The sequence below is a fragment of the Capricornis sumatraensis genome, chromosome 4 (assembly GCF_032405125.1).
Source record: "Capricornis sumatraensis isolate serow.1 chromosome 4, serow.2, whole genome shotgun sequence".
In the NCBI taxonomy this organism is placed as follows: domain Eukaryota; kingdom Metazoa; phylum Chordata; class Mammalia; order Artiodactyla; family Bovidae; genus Capricornis; species Capricornis sumatraensis.
In genome coordinates this window covers 132,607,260-132,625,126 of record NC_091072.1, presented here as the reverse complement: position 1 = coordinate 132,625,126, position 17,867 = coordinate 132,607,260, and the positions used below count along the sequence as shown (strand labels likewise).

Sequence of the window (17,867 nt, the reverse complement as noted above, 5' to 3'; positions counted from 1 at the left end):
AGATTTTCTAACCTTTTCATTCCTATCCAAATGACTCATCTTTACTCACTGGTGGTAGCTTGATAGCTAGTTATCTAAGACAACTAGCTATCATTTACTTTTGTTCATTTACTTTTGATTCTGCCTGGGGTTATTAAAATTCTCTTTAATAATAATAATGATGCCTTGAAAATCTAGTAAGAAAACCAAAGGTTATGATGCTGATATACTCAGAATATCTCCTGGCTGATGTGGGCAGTAAATGATGTTCACCCATCAATCATTTTTCCACTTCCTGCAACTGAATCTCCCTGGAGGAGTCATCAGATGCTCTCAATCTTGAAGATTGACAGGAAGTCCCTGCAGACACCAACTCTATGCAACATCAGGAGGGATCCTTGACACTTAAGATTTAAAAGCACCACTTTCAGAACAAGATTTAGAAAACTCAGGCTACGTTCTAGTTATCGCAGCTTCTGGAAAGGTGTGAAACATGAAGGTAAGGAAAAGTTTTATTTGAGACTTTTAAGCTATTTTATAAAAAGCTGTATAGTTTTTTTTTTTAACTCTTTCATGTTTAATGTGTTTCAGAGTCAAACATTATGCCCTTAAAATATCAGATTCATTTGATTTTACAAAGAAAAAAATTCACTTATTCTCTTAAATCCTCGTTTGGGTTAAATAATTAAAATAAAATATTTCTAAATAATTTTTTTTAAGATCTCTTTGTGAATTAACTAGATGATAAACTGGGAAACTCCCTTCTCCCCTACACGCTGAGGGCTAAAACAGAACATAGCACAAAAAAAAAGGGGGGGGGGTGTAATTGTCCAGGAGCGAAGGAAAAAAGTAGAAGATTCTATAGGCACAGAAATGACTTTGATCTTTTCATGCAGGGATTCAAAAGTCTGGTGGTAATGACCTTGACCCTCTTCCTGGTGTTTTCTTTCATGGGAAATTGCAACAGTGCTCCGCAGGTAATCACAGGCAAAAATTGGGGCTCCTCTATGCGCTGAGTATACGTCCTTCCTTCCTTCTCCCCTCCCCTTTATTTCTTCCCTCCTTTTCCTTCTTTCTTCTCCTTCCTTCCCTTCCCTTTCTTTTGTTCTCTCCCCTGCCTTCTCGTTTATTTCGAATGCTGGGCTGGGCAGCAACGCCTAACTGCTTTCCTCTTCTTGGGTTGTAGAGACTCTTGGAGAGAAGGAACTGGACTCCTCAAGCTATGCTCTACCTGAAGGGTGCACGTATGTTCCAAACACTTTGCTCTTCTGACCGTGGTAAAGAGCCTTAGGGCCTCATGAATCCGTGGGACAGACGGTGCGGGGAGAGAATCCTATCGAGTTTGTCCCCAAATAACTGAGGTCATCCTAGTCTCAGTTAATCAAGGAGAAAGGTCGAGGGTGGAGGTAGGGGTGAGGTGGGGAGGATAATCAGAAATCCTCCAACCAAAACCGGAAGGTAGCTGGCTCTTGCTCAAAGGAAGATTGGGGTTTCCCAGGCACACCGCCCCGGCTGGTGAGCGAGATCGCCGCTCCTTCCAAAGCGCTGGGGGAGGTGCGCGGCTTTCCCGGTGGTCTCCTCCCCGTTCCGCGCCGGGGGCCGGGAGGCCCGCAGCCCCGCGCGCCCCGGGTGGGAGCACCGGCCTCGCCGCCCCGGCTCGCCCGCTCCTGGTCCAGAAACTCCGATCGGCCGGGCCGGGCGGGCGCTGAGCCCTTGTCTCGCCTTGGCAGAGGGGCGCCGCTTCCTTTCCGACCAGAGCCGGAGGAAGGACCTCTCCGACCGGCCGCCATTCGGTGAGTGCGCGGGAGCCAGGAGCCCGCGGGCGCCAGAAGACCGCGCGGGTCGGGAGGGCGCACTCCGCCCCCGGGAAGGCGGGCTCCGGGGCCGCCCAGGGGAGAGCCGGCCGCGCGCGGCCCGGCTGACCTTAAGGATAGAGATCCGGTGGCGGGAGCCGGGGTTCCGCTCCAGACAGCCGGGGACAGGGAGGGAGTGGCGGGGCGGGGGGTAGCGCGGAGAGGTCACGATAGGTATGAGAACTGTGCGCCTGCGCCTAGAAATGTGCCTCCCGTTTAACGCAAGATTTCCTTTAAACGCTGTTGTTACCAATGTTATCATCATCGTCATTATTAAAATAGTGATTTGCCTAAAAATTTCAGACGCCTCTATTTTATTACTGTAAAGAACTATCAAAAGTTTCAAAGCCAGAAATAGTGAAGAAGTGGGGGGACTTTAAGGATGGAGCCGGAGACTCTTTCATGATAAACTTTCCACGCCGTTGGATTAAAAAATAGCAATATCATTCATTTTGATAAACCTTCAAGATTGCTGAGAATTACCAAGTCTACTCGTTTTGAAAAATACCAAACACTGTTTTGAGCACGTAGTAGGTGCTTATCAAATTTTGATTTACCTTCTTCAAGCTGGCACCTTATTTACTGTAGGAGGGTAAGGTTTGTTTTCCCACTTCTGTAGATCCCCAAAAATCGTGGTTTGTGTTGAATCAGGACGGTTTGTCTTCCATCAACTTAGGTTTGAAATACTTCTGAGTATTTTTCAGATTCTCTTTCAGTCAAATAATTGCCTTAAATGTGGCCAAGAAGGTAGATTATTTTCTCAAACTGCTTTGGAAGGAGTAAGAAAGAACTAGACTCCAGGCTGTGTGTGTGTGTGTGTGCGTATGTGTGTGTGTGTGTGTGTGTGTGTGTGTGTGTGTGTGACTCTTGCAACCCCACCAGGCTCCTCTGTCCATGGAATTCTCCAGGCAGAAATACTGAGTGAGTTGCCATTTCCTCCTCCAGGGGATCTTCTTGACCCAGGGATCAGACTCCAGGCAGAGTGCTCTCTAAACTTTTCCACTCAGGCATCCCATTTTAACCTCTGAGGGGGAAAATTCCTCCTGGGCTCTTTATCTTATCCTCCTTGCTTTAGTGAAATTTGCTGTAGTATATAGTTTAAATTTTCTTTCATTCCCTGTCATACACAATATAACCAACTGTAAGTAATGTCCAAGGAAAGTGTGAAATGTTTCAACTTATAAAAATCAGTCTATCCTAGGGGCTGTTTGCTGAGCAATCAAAAAGCTATTTTACAGAGATTTTTCTAGTATTATAGCATAGTGGAATAAGACTTATCTCTATGACTATTTAGGATTCCCTGGTGTCAGATGGTAAAGAATCTGCCTGCACTGCAGGAGACCAGGATTTTGTCCTAGGGTCGGGAAGATGCCCTGGAGAAGGGAATGGCAACCCACTCCAGTATTCTTGCCTGGGGAATCCCAGGGATAGAGGAGCCTGGTGGGCTCCATGAGGTTGTGGAGTTGGACACAACTGAGCAACTAACAGTTACTTATATGAATGTTTAAACGCTAATAGAACCTGTATATGTTTTTTCATTTCTCCAGAAAGACGAAGCGCAAATTCCCAACAACTGACTCTTCCAGAGGCAGCAGCTGTACTATTGGCTTTTTTGCAGAAACCACAAGAAGGTACAAGCATAGTGAACTCTTTTAACTACAGGACAGAGAAGATTTGAGTGCTTTGGAGATTCTGTGTTGAGTACAACAAAGTTGCTTTTGTTTATTTAGGTTTTTAAAAATAATTAACAGTTGCCCAGGCCATCAGAAATTCACAGAGATGTTTATTATTTACAGACTACCATATTTCTCATTATAGTGAGTCCCAAGAATGTAAAAACATTTCCTTGATGAGATGGTGGGATTTCATGTTAACTCCATAATCCATAGCCTTTTGGATCTTTTATTTCTCTTAGAACCCTAGAGACTCCAACTTCATTATTTTATATTTGAAAAAAACTGAGGCCGAGTAATCACAAATCCAATTACTTGCTATGAAAATTTGAAGCAAATGAAATAGCTGAAAATCATTCATTTTTAACTTATAAACAGGGCAGTTTCTTACGGTTCACCCTAAGAGATATGGGCTAGTTCTGATGCTAAATGCTAAACTTGTGTGATTTGTGTTTCACTATTCAACTTCTTGGATTTCCCCAATGGCTCAGTGGTTAAAGAATCTGTCTGCAGTGCAGGAGACACAAGGAGACTCAGGTTTGATCTCTGGGTTGGGAAGATCCCCTGTAAGAGGAAAATGGCAACCCACTCCAGTATTCTTTCCTGAAAGCTCCCATGGACAGAGGAACCTGATGGGCTACGGTCCACGGGGTCGCAAAGAGTTGGACCTGACTGAGCACCTGAGCGTGCATACATATAGCTGCTTGCATGCCAGGATTAGGTGTGATCTTCAAACAGAGACTCTCTGTCCCTGTGGCATTAAAACCACTATTTGCATTAAGGCATCTTGTAACACATTAGCCTGGACTTTGGAATATAACAGGACTGGGTTTAAATCCTGGCCTGACTGTTTTCCTATCTGGGTGGCCTTAGTGTCATTATTGATAAAAATGGATAATGACATCTACCGGCAGGGTTGCTGTAAGAGCCAAATGAAACAAAGTATGTAATTTTTTATTAGTATTAACAATAGAGGTCATCAAAGCATAATAAATAGACCTAGACGTTTTGCTCTCAAAAACTGTAATGATGCCATATTTATGATATGATTTAAATGATAAAATATTTCAAAAAAATGGAGTGAGTAGTGTGTGCTCAGTCGTGCCTGACTCTGAGACCCCATGGACTGTAGCTGACCAGACTCCTCTGTCCATGTGACTTCCCAGGCGAGAATACTAGAGTGGATTGCCATTTCTTCCTCCCAGGGATCTTCCTGACTGAGGGATCAAACTGGCATCTCCTGAATTGGCAGGTGGATTCTTTACCACTGAGCCACCTGGAAAGCTCTCTGGTGGGTCAGAGCACAAACTGCTGGCCTGCTGCTCTGACAAGAAAACCCTGTGCTCACTACCTGGTATTGGATGGGCAATGTCTGGGAAAGGAAGAAAGCAGGAGGTTCTTTCTGGCTTCAAACTTACGGCTTTGTTGTGGAAAAACAAAACAAAAACAACCCTACAAGAAGCAAATTGAAGAGACAGGGATAAAGAAGTCTTTTGAACTCAGAGCAAGGTGGGAGTTGACTTGGTTGCGTGGAGGAGGTTATACTACTGAATTCAGCAAATCTGCATTGATGTCTGCTAGGTGCCAGGAAACTGTGGCAGATAGAGAAAAAAGCAGGTTAAATTAAAAAGCAAAAATGAGAAGGACTATGTAGTGGTCCAGTGGTTAAGACAGCATCTCCTGCATTGGCAGGCAGATTCTTTACCACTAGCACCACCTGGGAAGCCCAATACATTTATTAATAATTGATTTATCCATACTAAGTGAATTACCTCCTAAGATTATCCACTATTATCATCCATACATCTATCCTCATACAGATGAGGAAACAGAAGCACAGCAAGATTGAGTAGCTTGCCCGCTCTCAGGAGGCAGGGACATACTAGAACTGGGCTGAGAAATAGAAGGTAGCTGACTCTTCATCAGAGAATTAATCACATGGTCTATGGATTTTTAACAGAGAGGGAACATGGTAAAGGAAGATGTAACTGGTTATGGCTTATAGGGTAACCGTCAGAGCAGGAACAATAGCTACAATATGAGAACATCTACTGTGTGTCAGATTTTAATGTCATCCTTGTAACTCAGAAAACTGAACCTTTCTGGGGTGTATATCCTTTCCTAAGGCCAGGTGGTTAGTAAGAAGTGATATGGGGAGTTTAACTCAGGGCTGTGGGCATCTGTAACTCTTGCCATCTCTCAAATGGATGGTGATAAGAGGAAGGCTGGAGAGGGGAGTCAATGAGAAACTAAGGCAGTCATTTGGGAATGGAGTCATGAGGTCAGCAGAAATGGAGGCTCTATGCTGAGGCATACCACAAAGAGAGCAGATAACACAAGGTAACTATTTGCTAAAAGCATAAAACAGAATGGATAAGCAACCAGGTCTTACTGTATAGCACAGGGAACTATCAAATATAGCAGAATGCTTAGTAAGAGTACAGAAATCAAAGGAGGAGGAAGATTGTGTTGGGTAGAAAGGGTCATTAAAGAGGAGTGGGATGGAGGCATGGGAGGGAGGCTCAAGAGGGAAGGGATATATGTATACTTATAACTGATTCACACTGTACAGCAGAAACTAACACACCATTGTAAAGCAGTTATCCTCCAATTTAAATTTTTTTCAATTAAATGATAATAAATCGCAGTTCACAAATCTTTCCCTCACCCTACCCAATGGTATGATTTACTGCTGCTATGCCCATTCTGAAAGCTTGTTTGGAGGGAATATGGGAAAGGAAATTAGACTGCAGAGTTAAAAGAAAGTGGGCGCTTGCTGGCATGGCCTTCAGAATTCTTGCAATGAAAAGATGAGAAATAGTTGAGTCATGGGTAGAAGATGCTGCATCCAACATTTGGCATTCTTAGTGATTTTTGAAGTCAGTAGGAGGACAGCAAAGTAGAGATGAGGGGATCATGAAGTCTGAGGTTTCATTGCTGGGAAGATTTGCAGAGCCAGAAAGGAAAGTGAGCTGGAACGGAGAAAGGAGGGCTCGTTTTAAAGAGAAAGAGAAAGTAAACTTCCCTGACAATCCAATGTCTAAGACATTGAGCTCCCAAGGCAGGGGGCCTCTGGTCAGGGAACTAGATCCCACATGCCACAACTCAGACCTAGCACAGCCAAATAAATAAATAAATAAATATTTTTTTAAAAATAAAGAGGAGAAGGATCTTCATTAGAAACCACAGAAGGATTTGACTCTAGGTCTCCATTTCAAGTCTTTTGGAAAAATACATTCAAAATTGTAGTTCTTTAAGTTTCTGAAGTGGCTTGTCTCTGATGATGAAATTAGAAAACAAATTTTATTTATCTAAATTGATGGGAAATTTTGGATTCTTACATGATAGATTAATCAGTGTTCACCTTTATATTTTTATTCTGAAGTCCCTAGATATGATTTGGACTGACTCTTTGCAACCCCATGGGAATTCTTCAGGCCAGAATACTGGAGTAGATTGACTTTCCCTTTTCCAGGGGATCTTCCCAACCCAGAGATCAAACCCAGGTCTCCCGTATTGCAGGCAGATTCTTTACCAGATGAGCCACAAGGGAAGCTCTTATTTTAAGTAGTGGATTATTACTTTAATGGAGGATATACAGGGATGATTCCTTTCTTGTTTTTTTTTTTTTCCTTTCCTTTAAATACACACTACCCTATATAAAAGAGATAACTAATAAGACCTACTGTATAGCACAGAGAACTCTATTCAATACTCTGTAATGACCTATATGGGAAAAGAAGTGGATACATGTATATGTGTAACTGATTCACTTTGCTATACAGCAGAAACAAACACTATAATAAATTTTTTTAAATGTTTTCATTTAAAGAATAAATAGAGTAGCTGATTATCTGTAGTACTTTGAAGTTTGGTAGCAATTCAGGTTAAATTAACTCAGATATTCCAACTATAATGTTACTAATTAGGGGAAAGTGGTTTTCTCTAGAGATGACCTTAGACAAAATGAACAGTGAAATTTTGCCTCTGGTGACTTCCTCTCCCTTCCCCATTGTCAGTTTCAGCCCTTAAACCCAGTTTTAATTCTAGGAACCTAGTGTCCTCTCAGTGTGTTCCCACACAAGAGGTGATTCCTCCTGCTCTGAAGTTTTGCAATCCCATCCAACTAATAAATGTCCCTTCTTTTTGTCTTCCTTCCACCCCAGGCCTCTAGTTCAGCTAATAAGAGAATATGTGTTCCTTTGGCATCTTTCCCAACCAAAGTGCATTTTAATAGGAAATATAGAAACAGTGGGACTTTTCAGGTGGTGCTAGTGGTAAAGAATCTGCCAGCCAGTGCAGATGTAAGAGACTCAGGTTTGATCCCTGGATCAGAAGATCCCCTGGAGGAAGTCATGGCAACCAACTCCAGTATTCTTGCCTGGAGAATCCCATGGACAGAGGAGCCTGGCAGGCTACAGTCCATAGGGTCGCACAGAGTCAGACATGATTAAAGCAACTTAGCATGCATGCACGCATAAAAACAATACGTTGATGCAAGTGCATGGTTCTACTAGTGAATATTTTAGACACGAGGCATATTTAGAGAAAGGCATGTGGCCATTTTTGATTTCTGCTAAACACACCATGTAAATTCATTCACTGTGGCGACCCACATGTTAGATATGAATTCTCTGATGGATCCCAAGCTGAGGGAGGAAATTTTTTAACAAAACCAATCAGAATCCAATTAGGGGGCATTCCGTAGCAGAGGGCATGAGTTGACATAATGTAAGGGGGGCAAATCAAATGTTTACTTCCTGAAGTTCTCTTCATCTTGTGTCTTCTTGTAAAAAACAGGATGTGTTTATGTTATGTTTTTTTTTTTTTCCCTTACAGCTGGAGAAGAAAACTTGGATCAAACCAGATTCCTAAAAAACAGTCTGCTAAACTGGTGAAAATATACCAGATTCCATTCAATTATCATTCTATTCTTGTTGAAAGCATGAGCCATGTGAATAAAGCCTGTGGACCCTTTTTCCTTCATTTGTAATCTTAGGAACATGTGCAGCCAGTTTTATTCTTCCAGAAGCTAAAGTGATGCTGCGTTCTTAGAACATCACTGCTTTCTCCATGACTTCAGGTCCTATTGAGATCACCTGGTGTCTTACTCTTGAATTTAACCCATTTATAGTTATTAGGTTGAAGGCTCTTTAGAGTGTTCCTTCTTTTTGTTACAATACCCATCTTAATTTAATCATTCATAGTTGGGTGTTTTTTTTTCCATTTTATTACCCACTTGCATTGTCTTAGCACTCAACAGTGAATCTCCTCTCCTTTCCCCCCCTCTTTCCTCACCTCCAAGGAGAGAGAGGTGGGAAGCATGGGAGGATGGGAAAGAGTGAAATTTGACTGTTAGTATCCAGAAGAGGTGAGTTGTCAGGAAGGGAAGCAGTGGGGATGACTGGGAAGAAGCCCTGTGATCAGACACGACACTCTGGTTGCTGAGGGAGGGGACCCTTGGTGAGGCAGGAGCCAGTGGAAGGTTCTACAGTGGGGTGCTCCCCCTGTGCTCTCTGGGGATTTCCCTGAATTCAGTTGAGAAATGAGGATCTAAAAGTTACTAGAAAATAAGATGGAAACATACTCCGCTCCTGGATATATTGCACAAAAGAAATGAATCATTTTTTTAGAGCCATTTTCCTTGGCTAAGCAGATTCAAAGATTGCTTCCTCTGTCTAGAACTTTAGGCTTTATTTGCCCCTGGAGGAGGAAATAGCAGCCCACTTCAGTGTTCTTGCCTGCGAAATCTCAAGGACAGAGGAGCTTGGCCCGCTGCAGTTCACAGGGTTGCAAAGAGTCAGACATGACTGAGAGACCGAGCACGCACTAGACTTTATTTGCATTAAAACATAAAATAAAGGCACCCCAAGAATGTAAGTGCATGATACTATGCCTAGTTTTTTCAGTTTTTAAAGTCAGCTATAAAGTCAACAGTTTTTCAGTACTGTCTGAAAAATAAAATATGCACTACCTACAGCAAGCATATGGTATATTTATTTGGAATTACAATATGACCAGCATGTTAATTATTTCTGACTTAATGAACTGAAAGTTGTTACTGATAATTGTCATAAGTGGAAAGCACTGTCATTCTTATTATCATCAGTATATAAGCTATTAGTGAGTAGGTAAAGAATATCATTATATGAATGTCTCTGTAACTTGGAATTACAGTTTTACTGTATTAAGTAAACAAAACCCTATATGTAAGATTTGTCTGTATCTCATTTCATAATTGAATAATGAAACTGTTTTCAAGTTAATGTAACACAGATCTCTGCCAAAAACTTAATATGCTAACATTAAAAAATTCTTTGTGGCATTATAATAGACGCCTGTCGTTAATTATTATTTTATTTTAAAATGGATTTTCTAGACAGTATAAATATCTAGTCTATTGAGAATTATTCACTCACCTGACATAGACTTGCACATTTGAACTACTTAAATATTATGTCTATTTGCAGAATATATTTAAAGTCTATCTTACAAAGTAATTCTTCCACCTAGAACAATCTCAAGCATTTCCCACTAAAACAGAGCTTTTAAAAGCTGTCTAAATGGCCAACAGCTGTTAAAATATTATCGGCTCCAATATTAGAAGTATTTGAATTTCCTGAATATTCTTCTGCTATAAAGATGTGCTCATTAACACAGTAGTTGCATAAAGACCCCTATGCCTGGTTTGCTATAACTTTCTATCTCTCCTGGAGTGACTTTGGAATTCTCTTCATTTCTGCCTTTTCAAAACTGAAATGAATCAAGTAATCAGTGGTCAAAATCTTTCACATTGTATGACTTGTATTTTATTTACAATTTTTCAGAATTATTCAACCTTCTGCTTTACTTTTAAAAAAATGTGAGAATAGTTGCTTTATCCCTGGAGAAGGGTATGGCAACCCACTTCAGTATTCTTGCCTGGAGAATCCCATGGACAGAGGAGCCTAGAAGGTGACAGTTCATATGGTTGCAAAGAGTTGAACACAACTGAAGCAACTTAGCACGTATGCATGCATAGTTGCTTTATAATGTTGTGTTAGTTTCTGCTGTACAACAAAGTGAATCTGCTATATATATATGTATAAGTATATATACTTATATCCCCCCTCTTCAGCCTCCCTCCCACCACCCCCATCCCACACCTCTAGGTCATCATATAGCAACTTCACACTAGCTATCTATTTTGCACATGGTAATGTATATACATGAGTGCTACTCTCTCAGTTCATCCCACCTCCCTTTCAGTAACTCATCTCACCTTTCAATTCATTCCACCCTCCCGTTCCCCCTGCCCCTCATGTCCCCATGGGGACGCTATGTCTGCGTCTCTATTCCTGCCCTCCAAATAGGCTTGTATGGCTTGTACTTAAAATTGGGAAATATTTGCCTCCTATCCATATCCATGTCCTAAAATACCCCACTTCTGGATTGGCCTTGCAGCCACTTTCATACCATCCAGTTGCTCTCGCCCTCTTTGCCTCTATATCCTTCTTCCCCTGTGGCTATGTGGCCTCCAGGCTACGTGGCTCTCAATTATCTTCTGTTTCCCTGGGTTTCCCCAGTGGATGTCTTCTCTCCCCCAGTCCCCACATCACCATGGTCATCCTAAGCAAGGAGAGAAGGAGATAAGTCCTAACAGGTTACCTCCAAGTAGCATTTCTTCTTTACCTGCTGATGAGAAATAAAAGTCTATATCCTCCCAACCCTGAGTTACATTATTTTACCTTGGCCTCAGGAGAAAGAGCAATTGGGAATGCAACTTGCTGGCTTCCTCTTACTGGACTATAAATTCCTTAAGGAAATGTTCATGTCCAATTTGATTTGAGCCTTACAACCACAATGTGAAATGGGCAACTGTGTCTCCCACATTATTTCTGAGAAATTTAGTCTCCCCCTAAGATGTCTCTTTGAATATCTTCAAGTATACACTTAACCAATCCCTCTTCTGAGACCTCCTGAAAAGCTATTTGAATAGCACTTGTAATATTTTATATTCCCATCTGTATATGTAAAGCCAGCTCTATTCACCCTTCTTCCTACCATAGAAGAAAGGGTCGTACAATGCATTAAAAAAAAAAAAATCTTGCTGTCAGCTGGCCAAGCACACAATTTTCTATAGTTCCTGACCTCCAGTTTATGGATACATACATTTTTTTTTTCTTTTTTTGGCCTCGCTCCACGGCATGTAGGAATGTTGTTCCCTAGCCAGGGACTGAACCCACATCTGCTGCATTGGAAGCGTGGAGTCTTAACAAATGGACCACCAAGGAAATCCCATACATTCTTTATTTTTTTCTCTTTTTATACATACATTCTTTAAGAGCATCAACTTTCTTATCTCTGTTTCTTTCATTAAAATCGTGTATATGGCACTATGACAGGCACGGAGTCATCTAATGATCCCATTGGTTGTTCCTCACCGAGCTTTGTCAAACTTGGGAAAATGACAACTAAACACAGTTTTGTCAGTCTTGGGGCAACAACAACTAAACACTGAACTTTGTCAGTCTTGGGGAAAGAACAACTAAACACTTGAGCTTTGTCAGTTGTGGGGAAATGACAACTAAGTGCCTGGAGCAAGGGGTTGGAGTCAGATGGCAGCTGCTGTCTGAACAGAGGACCAAATGCAGGGTAGGAATTAATTCCTACACCTGCCACCAGAAGCCAAGTATTTGCAAATCAGTCTTTCCCCATGACTTATACCATCTGTACTCATTTCTAATCAGAAAACTATTCTTTCATTTTAAAAACAACTTGAATTTTAAAGTTTTATATTAAGAAGTTATAGCTTCTATAGAGTGCATGCTTTCAACCACTTACCAATCAAGAGGATCACTTGAATACACACATCACAACATCACATCACTTTACTAGGGATATATTTTCACGGTTGTTGCAAGAGTGAAACCCATTTTTATCATGAGATCTTTCTGGTGCTTCAGCAAATGGGTATTTGAATTGTAATACAAATCTATTTCATATTTTGTTTTTCTAATCTCCTCTGCAGAGCTTTCCAAACTGCTCTGCAGATGCTGGGTTAGTTGGAATCCATTGGGCATTTTTTAAGGAGTAGGCTTTAGGTAACTTACTTTCCTTCCCCACAAACCTCTAAGTGAGAGAGGTTACCATGATCTTCCATTTTGGTCTGAGATGTTGCTAATGTCTGTCATTCTACTCTCCTCTAATTATGGGGCAACAGGAGAGCTGGAATTCAGTTTCCACTGGTCTTGCATGATCTGATTCCAGCTTGCACTTCATCCAGCCCAGCATTTCTCATGATGTACTCTGCATATAAGTTAAGTAAGCAGGGAGACAATATACAGCTTTGACATACTCCTTTGCCTATTTGGAACCAGTCTGTTGTTCCATGTCCAGTTCTAACTGTTTCTTCTTAACCTGCATACAGATATCTCAGGAGGCAGGTCAGATGGTTTGGTATTCCCATCTCTTTAAGAATTTTCCACTTTAATATCTCTTTAATAATTTCTCTTAAGAATTTAAGTTTGTTGTGATCCACACAGTCAAAGGCTTTGGTGTAGTCAATAAAGCAGAAGTAGATGTTTCTCTGGAACTCTCTTGCTTTTTTGATGATCTACCGGATGTCGGCAATTTGATCTCTGATTCCTCTGGTTCCTTTTCTAAATCCAGCTTGAACATCTGGAAGTTCTTCTTTTAACTTTTTAAACTTATATGCAGAGTACATCATGAGAAATGCTGGGCTGGATGAAGCACAAGCTGGAATCAAGATTGCTGGGAGAAATATCAATAGCTTTAGAGATGCAGATAACACCTCTCTTATGGCAGAAAGCAAAGAACTAAAGAGCCTCTTGATGAAAGTGAAAGAGCAGACTGAGAAAGTTTGCATAAGTTCAACTTTCAGAAAACTAAGATCATGGCATCTTGGTCACATCATTTCATGGCAAATGGATGGGTAAACAATGGAAACAGTGACAGACTTTATCTTTGGGGGCTCCAAAATCACTGTCGATGGTGACTGCAGCCATGAAATTAAAAGACACTTGCTCCTTGGAAGAAAAATTATGATCAACCTAGACAGCATATTAAAAAGCAGAGACATTACTTTACCAACAAAGGTCTGTCTAGTCAAAGCTATGGTTTTTCCAGTAGTCATGTATGTATGTGAGAGTTGGACTATAAAGAAAGCTGAGCACTGAAGAATTGATGCTTTTGAGCTGCGGTGTTGGAGAAGACTCTTGAGAGTCCCTTGAACTGCAAGGAGATCCAGTTCATTCTAAAGGAAATCAGTCCTGAATATTCATTGGAAGGACTGATGCTGAAGCTGAAACTCCAATATTTTGGCCACCTGATGCAAAGAACTGACTCATTGGAAAAGACCCTGATGCTGGGAAAGATTGAAGGCAGGAGGAGAAGGGGTCAACAGAGGATGAGATGGTTGGATGGCATCACTGACTCGATGGACATGAGTTTGAGTAAGCTCTGGGAGTTGGTGATGGACAGGGAAGCCTGGTGTGCTGCAGTCCATGAGGTTGCAAAGAGTTGGACATGACTGAGCAACTGAACTGAACTGTATAATCTGATACACTGTCATTGTTTCTTTTCCTTTTTTTTTTTTTAATTACAGGTTATTTATTTATACTGTGCTGGGTCATGATTGCTGCCCACAGGCTCCCTCTAGTAGCAGCAAGAGGAGACTGCTCTTCTTTGTGGTGCGTGGACTTCTCACTGCAGTGGTTCCCTTTCGTCGTGGAGCATGGGCTCTAGGCACTTGGACTTCAGTAATTGTGGCCCATGGGCTTAGTTATGCCGTGGCATGTGGAATCTCCCAGACCAGAGATCTAACCCATGTCCCATGCATTGGCAGGAGGATTCTCAGCCACTCTCAACCATTCTCAAACATGGACCACCAGAGAAGTCCCTGTTTCTTTTCTTTTATTGCCATCAACAACCCAAAATTGAGCCGACCTAAAGAGAACCTCTACAGACCTGGGCCAACCAATAAGCCAACCAAGGCATTCTCTGTTATGGAAAAATAATCCACAGGTGAATTTGGGGTTTGTTTGTTTGTTGCCAATTTAGGTTTAACTGCATTCAAAACATTAATATGTTTAACTACAACCATTCAACAGTGTCTCAGAGACACTGTCCTTATGATAATAGACTCTCTATTTTCTTTTGCTAATATTTTTTAAAGATAGTTTTAAATGTTATCCTTCATAAGGCACTATTTTATAGTAAGTGTTTTTGAACATATTATTTAAATGCCTAAAAGAATTTTAAACAAGACATTATCAATGCAGTTAAACTTTAAATATTGATATATTTATTCATATGGATTTAACAATTTATCCCCTATGGAAGACTAACCAAGTTTTCAAAAAGACTTTCCTTTTACACAATAGAACAAACTGATATACTCAGGTGGCACAGTACAGATGATAACATCTTCCCACCATTAATTTTAGAAGTAACCTTGTACATATGCATTAACATAGCAAAATCTGTATTTTGGATAGCTATTGTCTTATGGAATTTGATTGTAAAAGTAAGCTTAAATTCATGGTTCTGACTCATGAGAAAAATAAAAATAATCACTAAAGGCCAAATTATTTGAAATATAAAGGTGGAACACATTCATGGCTAAGGTCAGGATCCTTTGGGGATGGGATGGCAGACTTGTTTAGAAGGTATGAAGCTTTATAAACACTAAGCAAAGGGGTATGGTGATGAGGAAATGAAAATTCTTACCGCTTAAAGTAACCATTTTAAAAAACACTTCCACTCTCCCTCCTATAATTAACATTCTTTCTCATGACCTAAACTGACTGGAGAAAAGGAATTGGGGAAAATAACTGGGATTTCATTATAAATTACAAAATTGCCATTCACTTAACCTCCTCCACTTTTTAGGCAAAGAATAAATCCCATTGTAATACTGAGAGGAAGAGAGTGAAACGTGTGGCATTTCCATTTCCATCAGTAATCATTCTTACGTTCTCACTAAGTTAGCCTGTCGGACCAGAGCGGAGCTCAATTCTTGTATTCTCCGTGCTGCTTCTTCTTCCCGCGAGGAACGTGACTCAGAGAAAAGGGCGACTTGATATTTAACCGATCCCTTTCGGCCTCTTCCTCCTCGTCGTATCTCTCATCCTCATCATCATCCTCCGCATCGCTGCTCTGAGGACTGGAGGCCTGAGATCCCGACGGAGAAGGTGGTACCGAGGGCGGCCTGGGATACTTAAACCCTTCTGTCTGCCAAAGCCAAAAATAAGACACGAAACATCAGAACGACTTCTTGATTTTTCAGTGAGGTAAACACTTGGGACGTGCATTTAATAAAATCACAGTTGGATATTTTTTGTGGCCCGTTCAGGGTCTGTTAATTTTTACTTAATTTGACTCTGGTACCACCAAGTTCAGGAGAGATTCATTAAATAAATAGCTTCATTTTACTGAGCACTGAAATCTGCCAGGTGCTATGTGTATGTGTGAGTGTATTTAATCTCCAACCAATCTGTTTCTCCCATTTACAGAAGAAAATTGAGGGTCCAAGAGGGTCCAAATGATTTTCCCAAGGTCATACAACAAATGGTAGAGCAAAGATTGGTTCCAGAAGACCTGAATATTTTCAGAGCCCCTACAGACCTGGGCCAACTAATAGGCCAGTCAAGATGTTCAGTGCGATCTAAGTGTAACATTCTCAATTCTGGAAAAAACTAATCCATGGGTGAATGTGGGGTTTTCTTGGGTCAGTTTAGGTTTAATTACATTTAAAACATCGTGCTGCAGTCCATGGGGTTGCAAAGAGTCAAACACGACTGAGCGACTGAACTGAACTGAAAACATTAATACGTTTAACCACAATCATTCAGCAATGTCTCAGAGACATTGTCTTTATTATAATTAAGTAGGATATTTTCTTTTTGCTAATAGTTTTACGATGATTTTTGCGATGATCTGGCTGTGACTGCCCGAGAGCCTTTAATATCTACTGCCATGATACCCTATTGAGATTAAACAGTCTCTATTTCATCCTTCAGATTTACTCAATCAAACTGCAGAACATGGGCAGCCTGGATATCCATGGACAGCCACCACTAGAAAGATTCCTGAAAGCCAAGCCACTTCGTTGACCTCAAAATTCTACCAGTTCCATTTATTTCAGTTAATGAGCATTTATCACCAGGTTTTAATCAATTGCCCTTCTACCTAAGATGCACTGAGATAACTCATTGGATAAACAGACACTGAGCACCACCTGTAGGACAGACACCCTAACACCACTGGGAAAACAAAGATGAAAAACAGGAGGCTTCGTCAATCAGGAAAACAGATGGAACAGCACTTGTCATTCTGAATTTCAACTATTTTTAGACACTATTATGTCATATATATAGAATCACTTCAAGACTCTGATACTTTACCTGAAAACAATACAAAACAAGAGAAAAAAAAAAGAAGAGCTGAGCATAGGAGTTCAATATTTATTTAGTTGAATTAGTTGAATAAATGGATGAATATAGCTGAATTATCATTCAGGGCAGTGACCACCTCTAAATAATCTAAGCAAGTCACTCTGAGGACATGGACATGGGAACTGAAACAATCACGGACATGGGAACTGAAATTTATATACTGAGGGATTTATGAAGCCCTTTCATTTTCTCTATTAGCAAATTTTACCTCAGGTTAGCTTTCTAGATCTGGTCCTCAAACACCAAATAAAGGTGAATATAAGGTATTGGGGGAAATTGTTTATGGTAAAAATGACTCCTGATTGAAAAACTACATCTACCTTTGGAGTATCTATAAATACTTGATGAAGATCTCTAACTTTTAGAAATCCTTGAATTTGATGACTCTTGTAATTGCTCACAATCCTTGCAGAGACCACAGAAGCTTATCAATGAAGATTTACATGAGACGTTGCCTCTTGTGGGGCGTGGAACTACTAAGCTAAAATAGATCTCAGGATCAATGGCAGGGCTTTCATCTTTTCCCACCTAAGTGTTCACCTGGAGGGGAGGGGACAGAGAAGTTTAGCTCTTGGACCACTGTGTAGACTGCTGCAAGGACTTATTCCACTGAAGAGAAATGTCTGATACTGCTCTACTTACAGCTGTGTTTCCTTCTAAGTAAATGTGATGACAAGTAGTCGCCTCTAGTCTCATGAATATAAATGTCTAAGGTGACTTTAGAGGAAGACTCCCTGGTGGGCATGGCTGAATGGAAGAGAAGTGGTCATCTAGTCCAATTTCTTCTATGGTGCTTGAAGTCTATTATTTTTCCTGAGTCATCAACCAATATTTAAACATCTCCTTGGATAGCAAATTCTGATGAAAGTAAGCCACTTTACTTTTTGACAGCTCTCAAAAGAACA

General features: G+C 40.8%; 2 protein-coding genes across 4 annotated transcripts in view; one reads left to right on the top strand and one right to left on the bottom strand.

Annotated features, from left to right (window-relative positions):
- The first annotated feature begins 869 nt into the window (after positions 1–869).
- Positions 870–9,697, top strand: SPX (spexin hormone). The gene is made up of 5 exons (XM_068971873.1): positions 870–956; positions 1,166–1,223; positions 1,710–1,772; positions 3,380–3,463; positions 8,345–9,697. Exons 1-5 carry the CDS (start codon positions 870–872, stop codon positions 8,401–8,403), a joined length of 351 nt encoding a protein of 116 aa, XP_068827974.1. The 3' UTR covers positions 8,404–9,697.
- A 4,742-nt stretch (positions 9,698–14,439) lies between these two features.
- Positions 14,440–17,867, bottom strand: part of GYS2 (glycogen synthase 2) — a 58,507-nt gene continuing 55,079 nt past the window's right edge. For all 3 annotated transcript variants that reach the window (XM_068970036.1, XM_068970035.1, XM_068970033.1), the window contains one exon: positions 14,440–15,739. In XM_068970036.1, the coding sequence (XP_068826137.1) occupies positions 15,518–15,739 (222 nt within the window). In that variant the 3' untranslated portion in view covers positions 14,440–15,517. The remainder of the gene's footprint in view (positions 15,740–17,867) is intronic.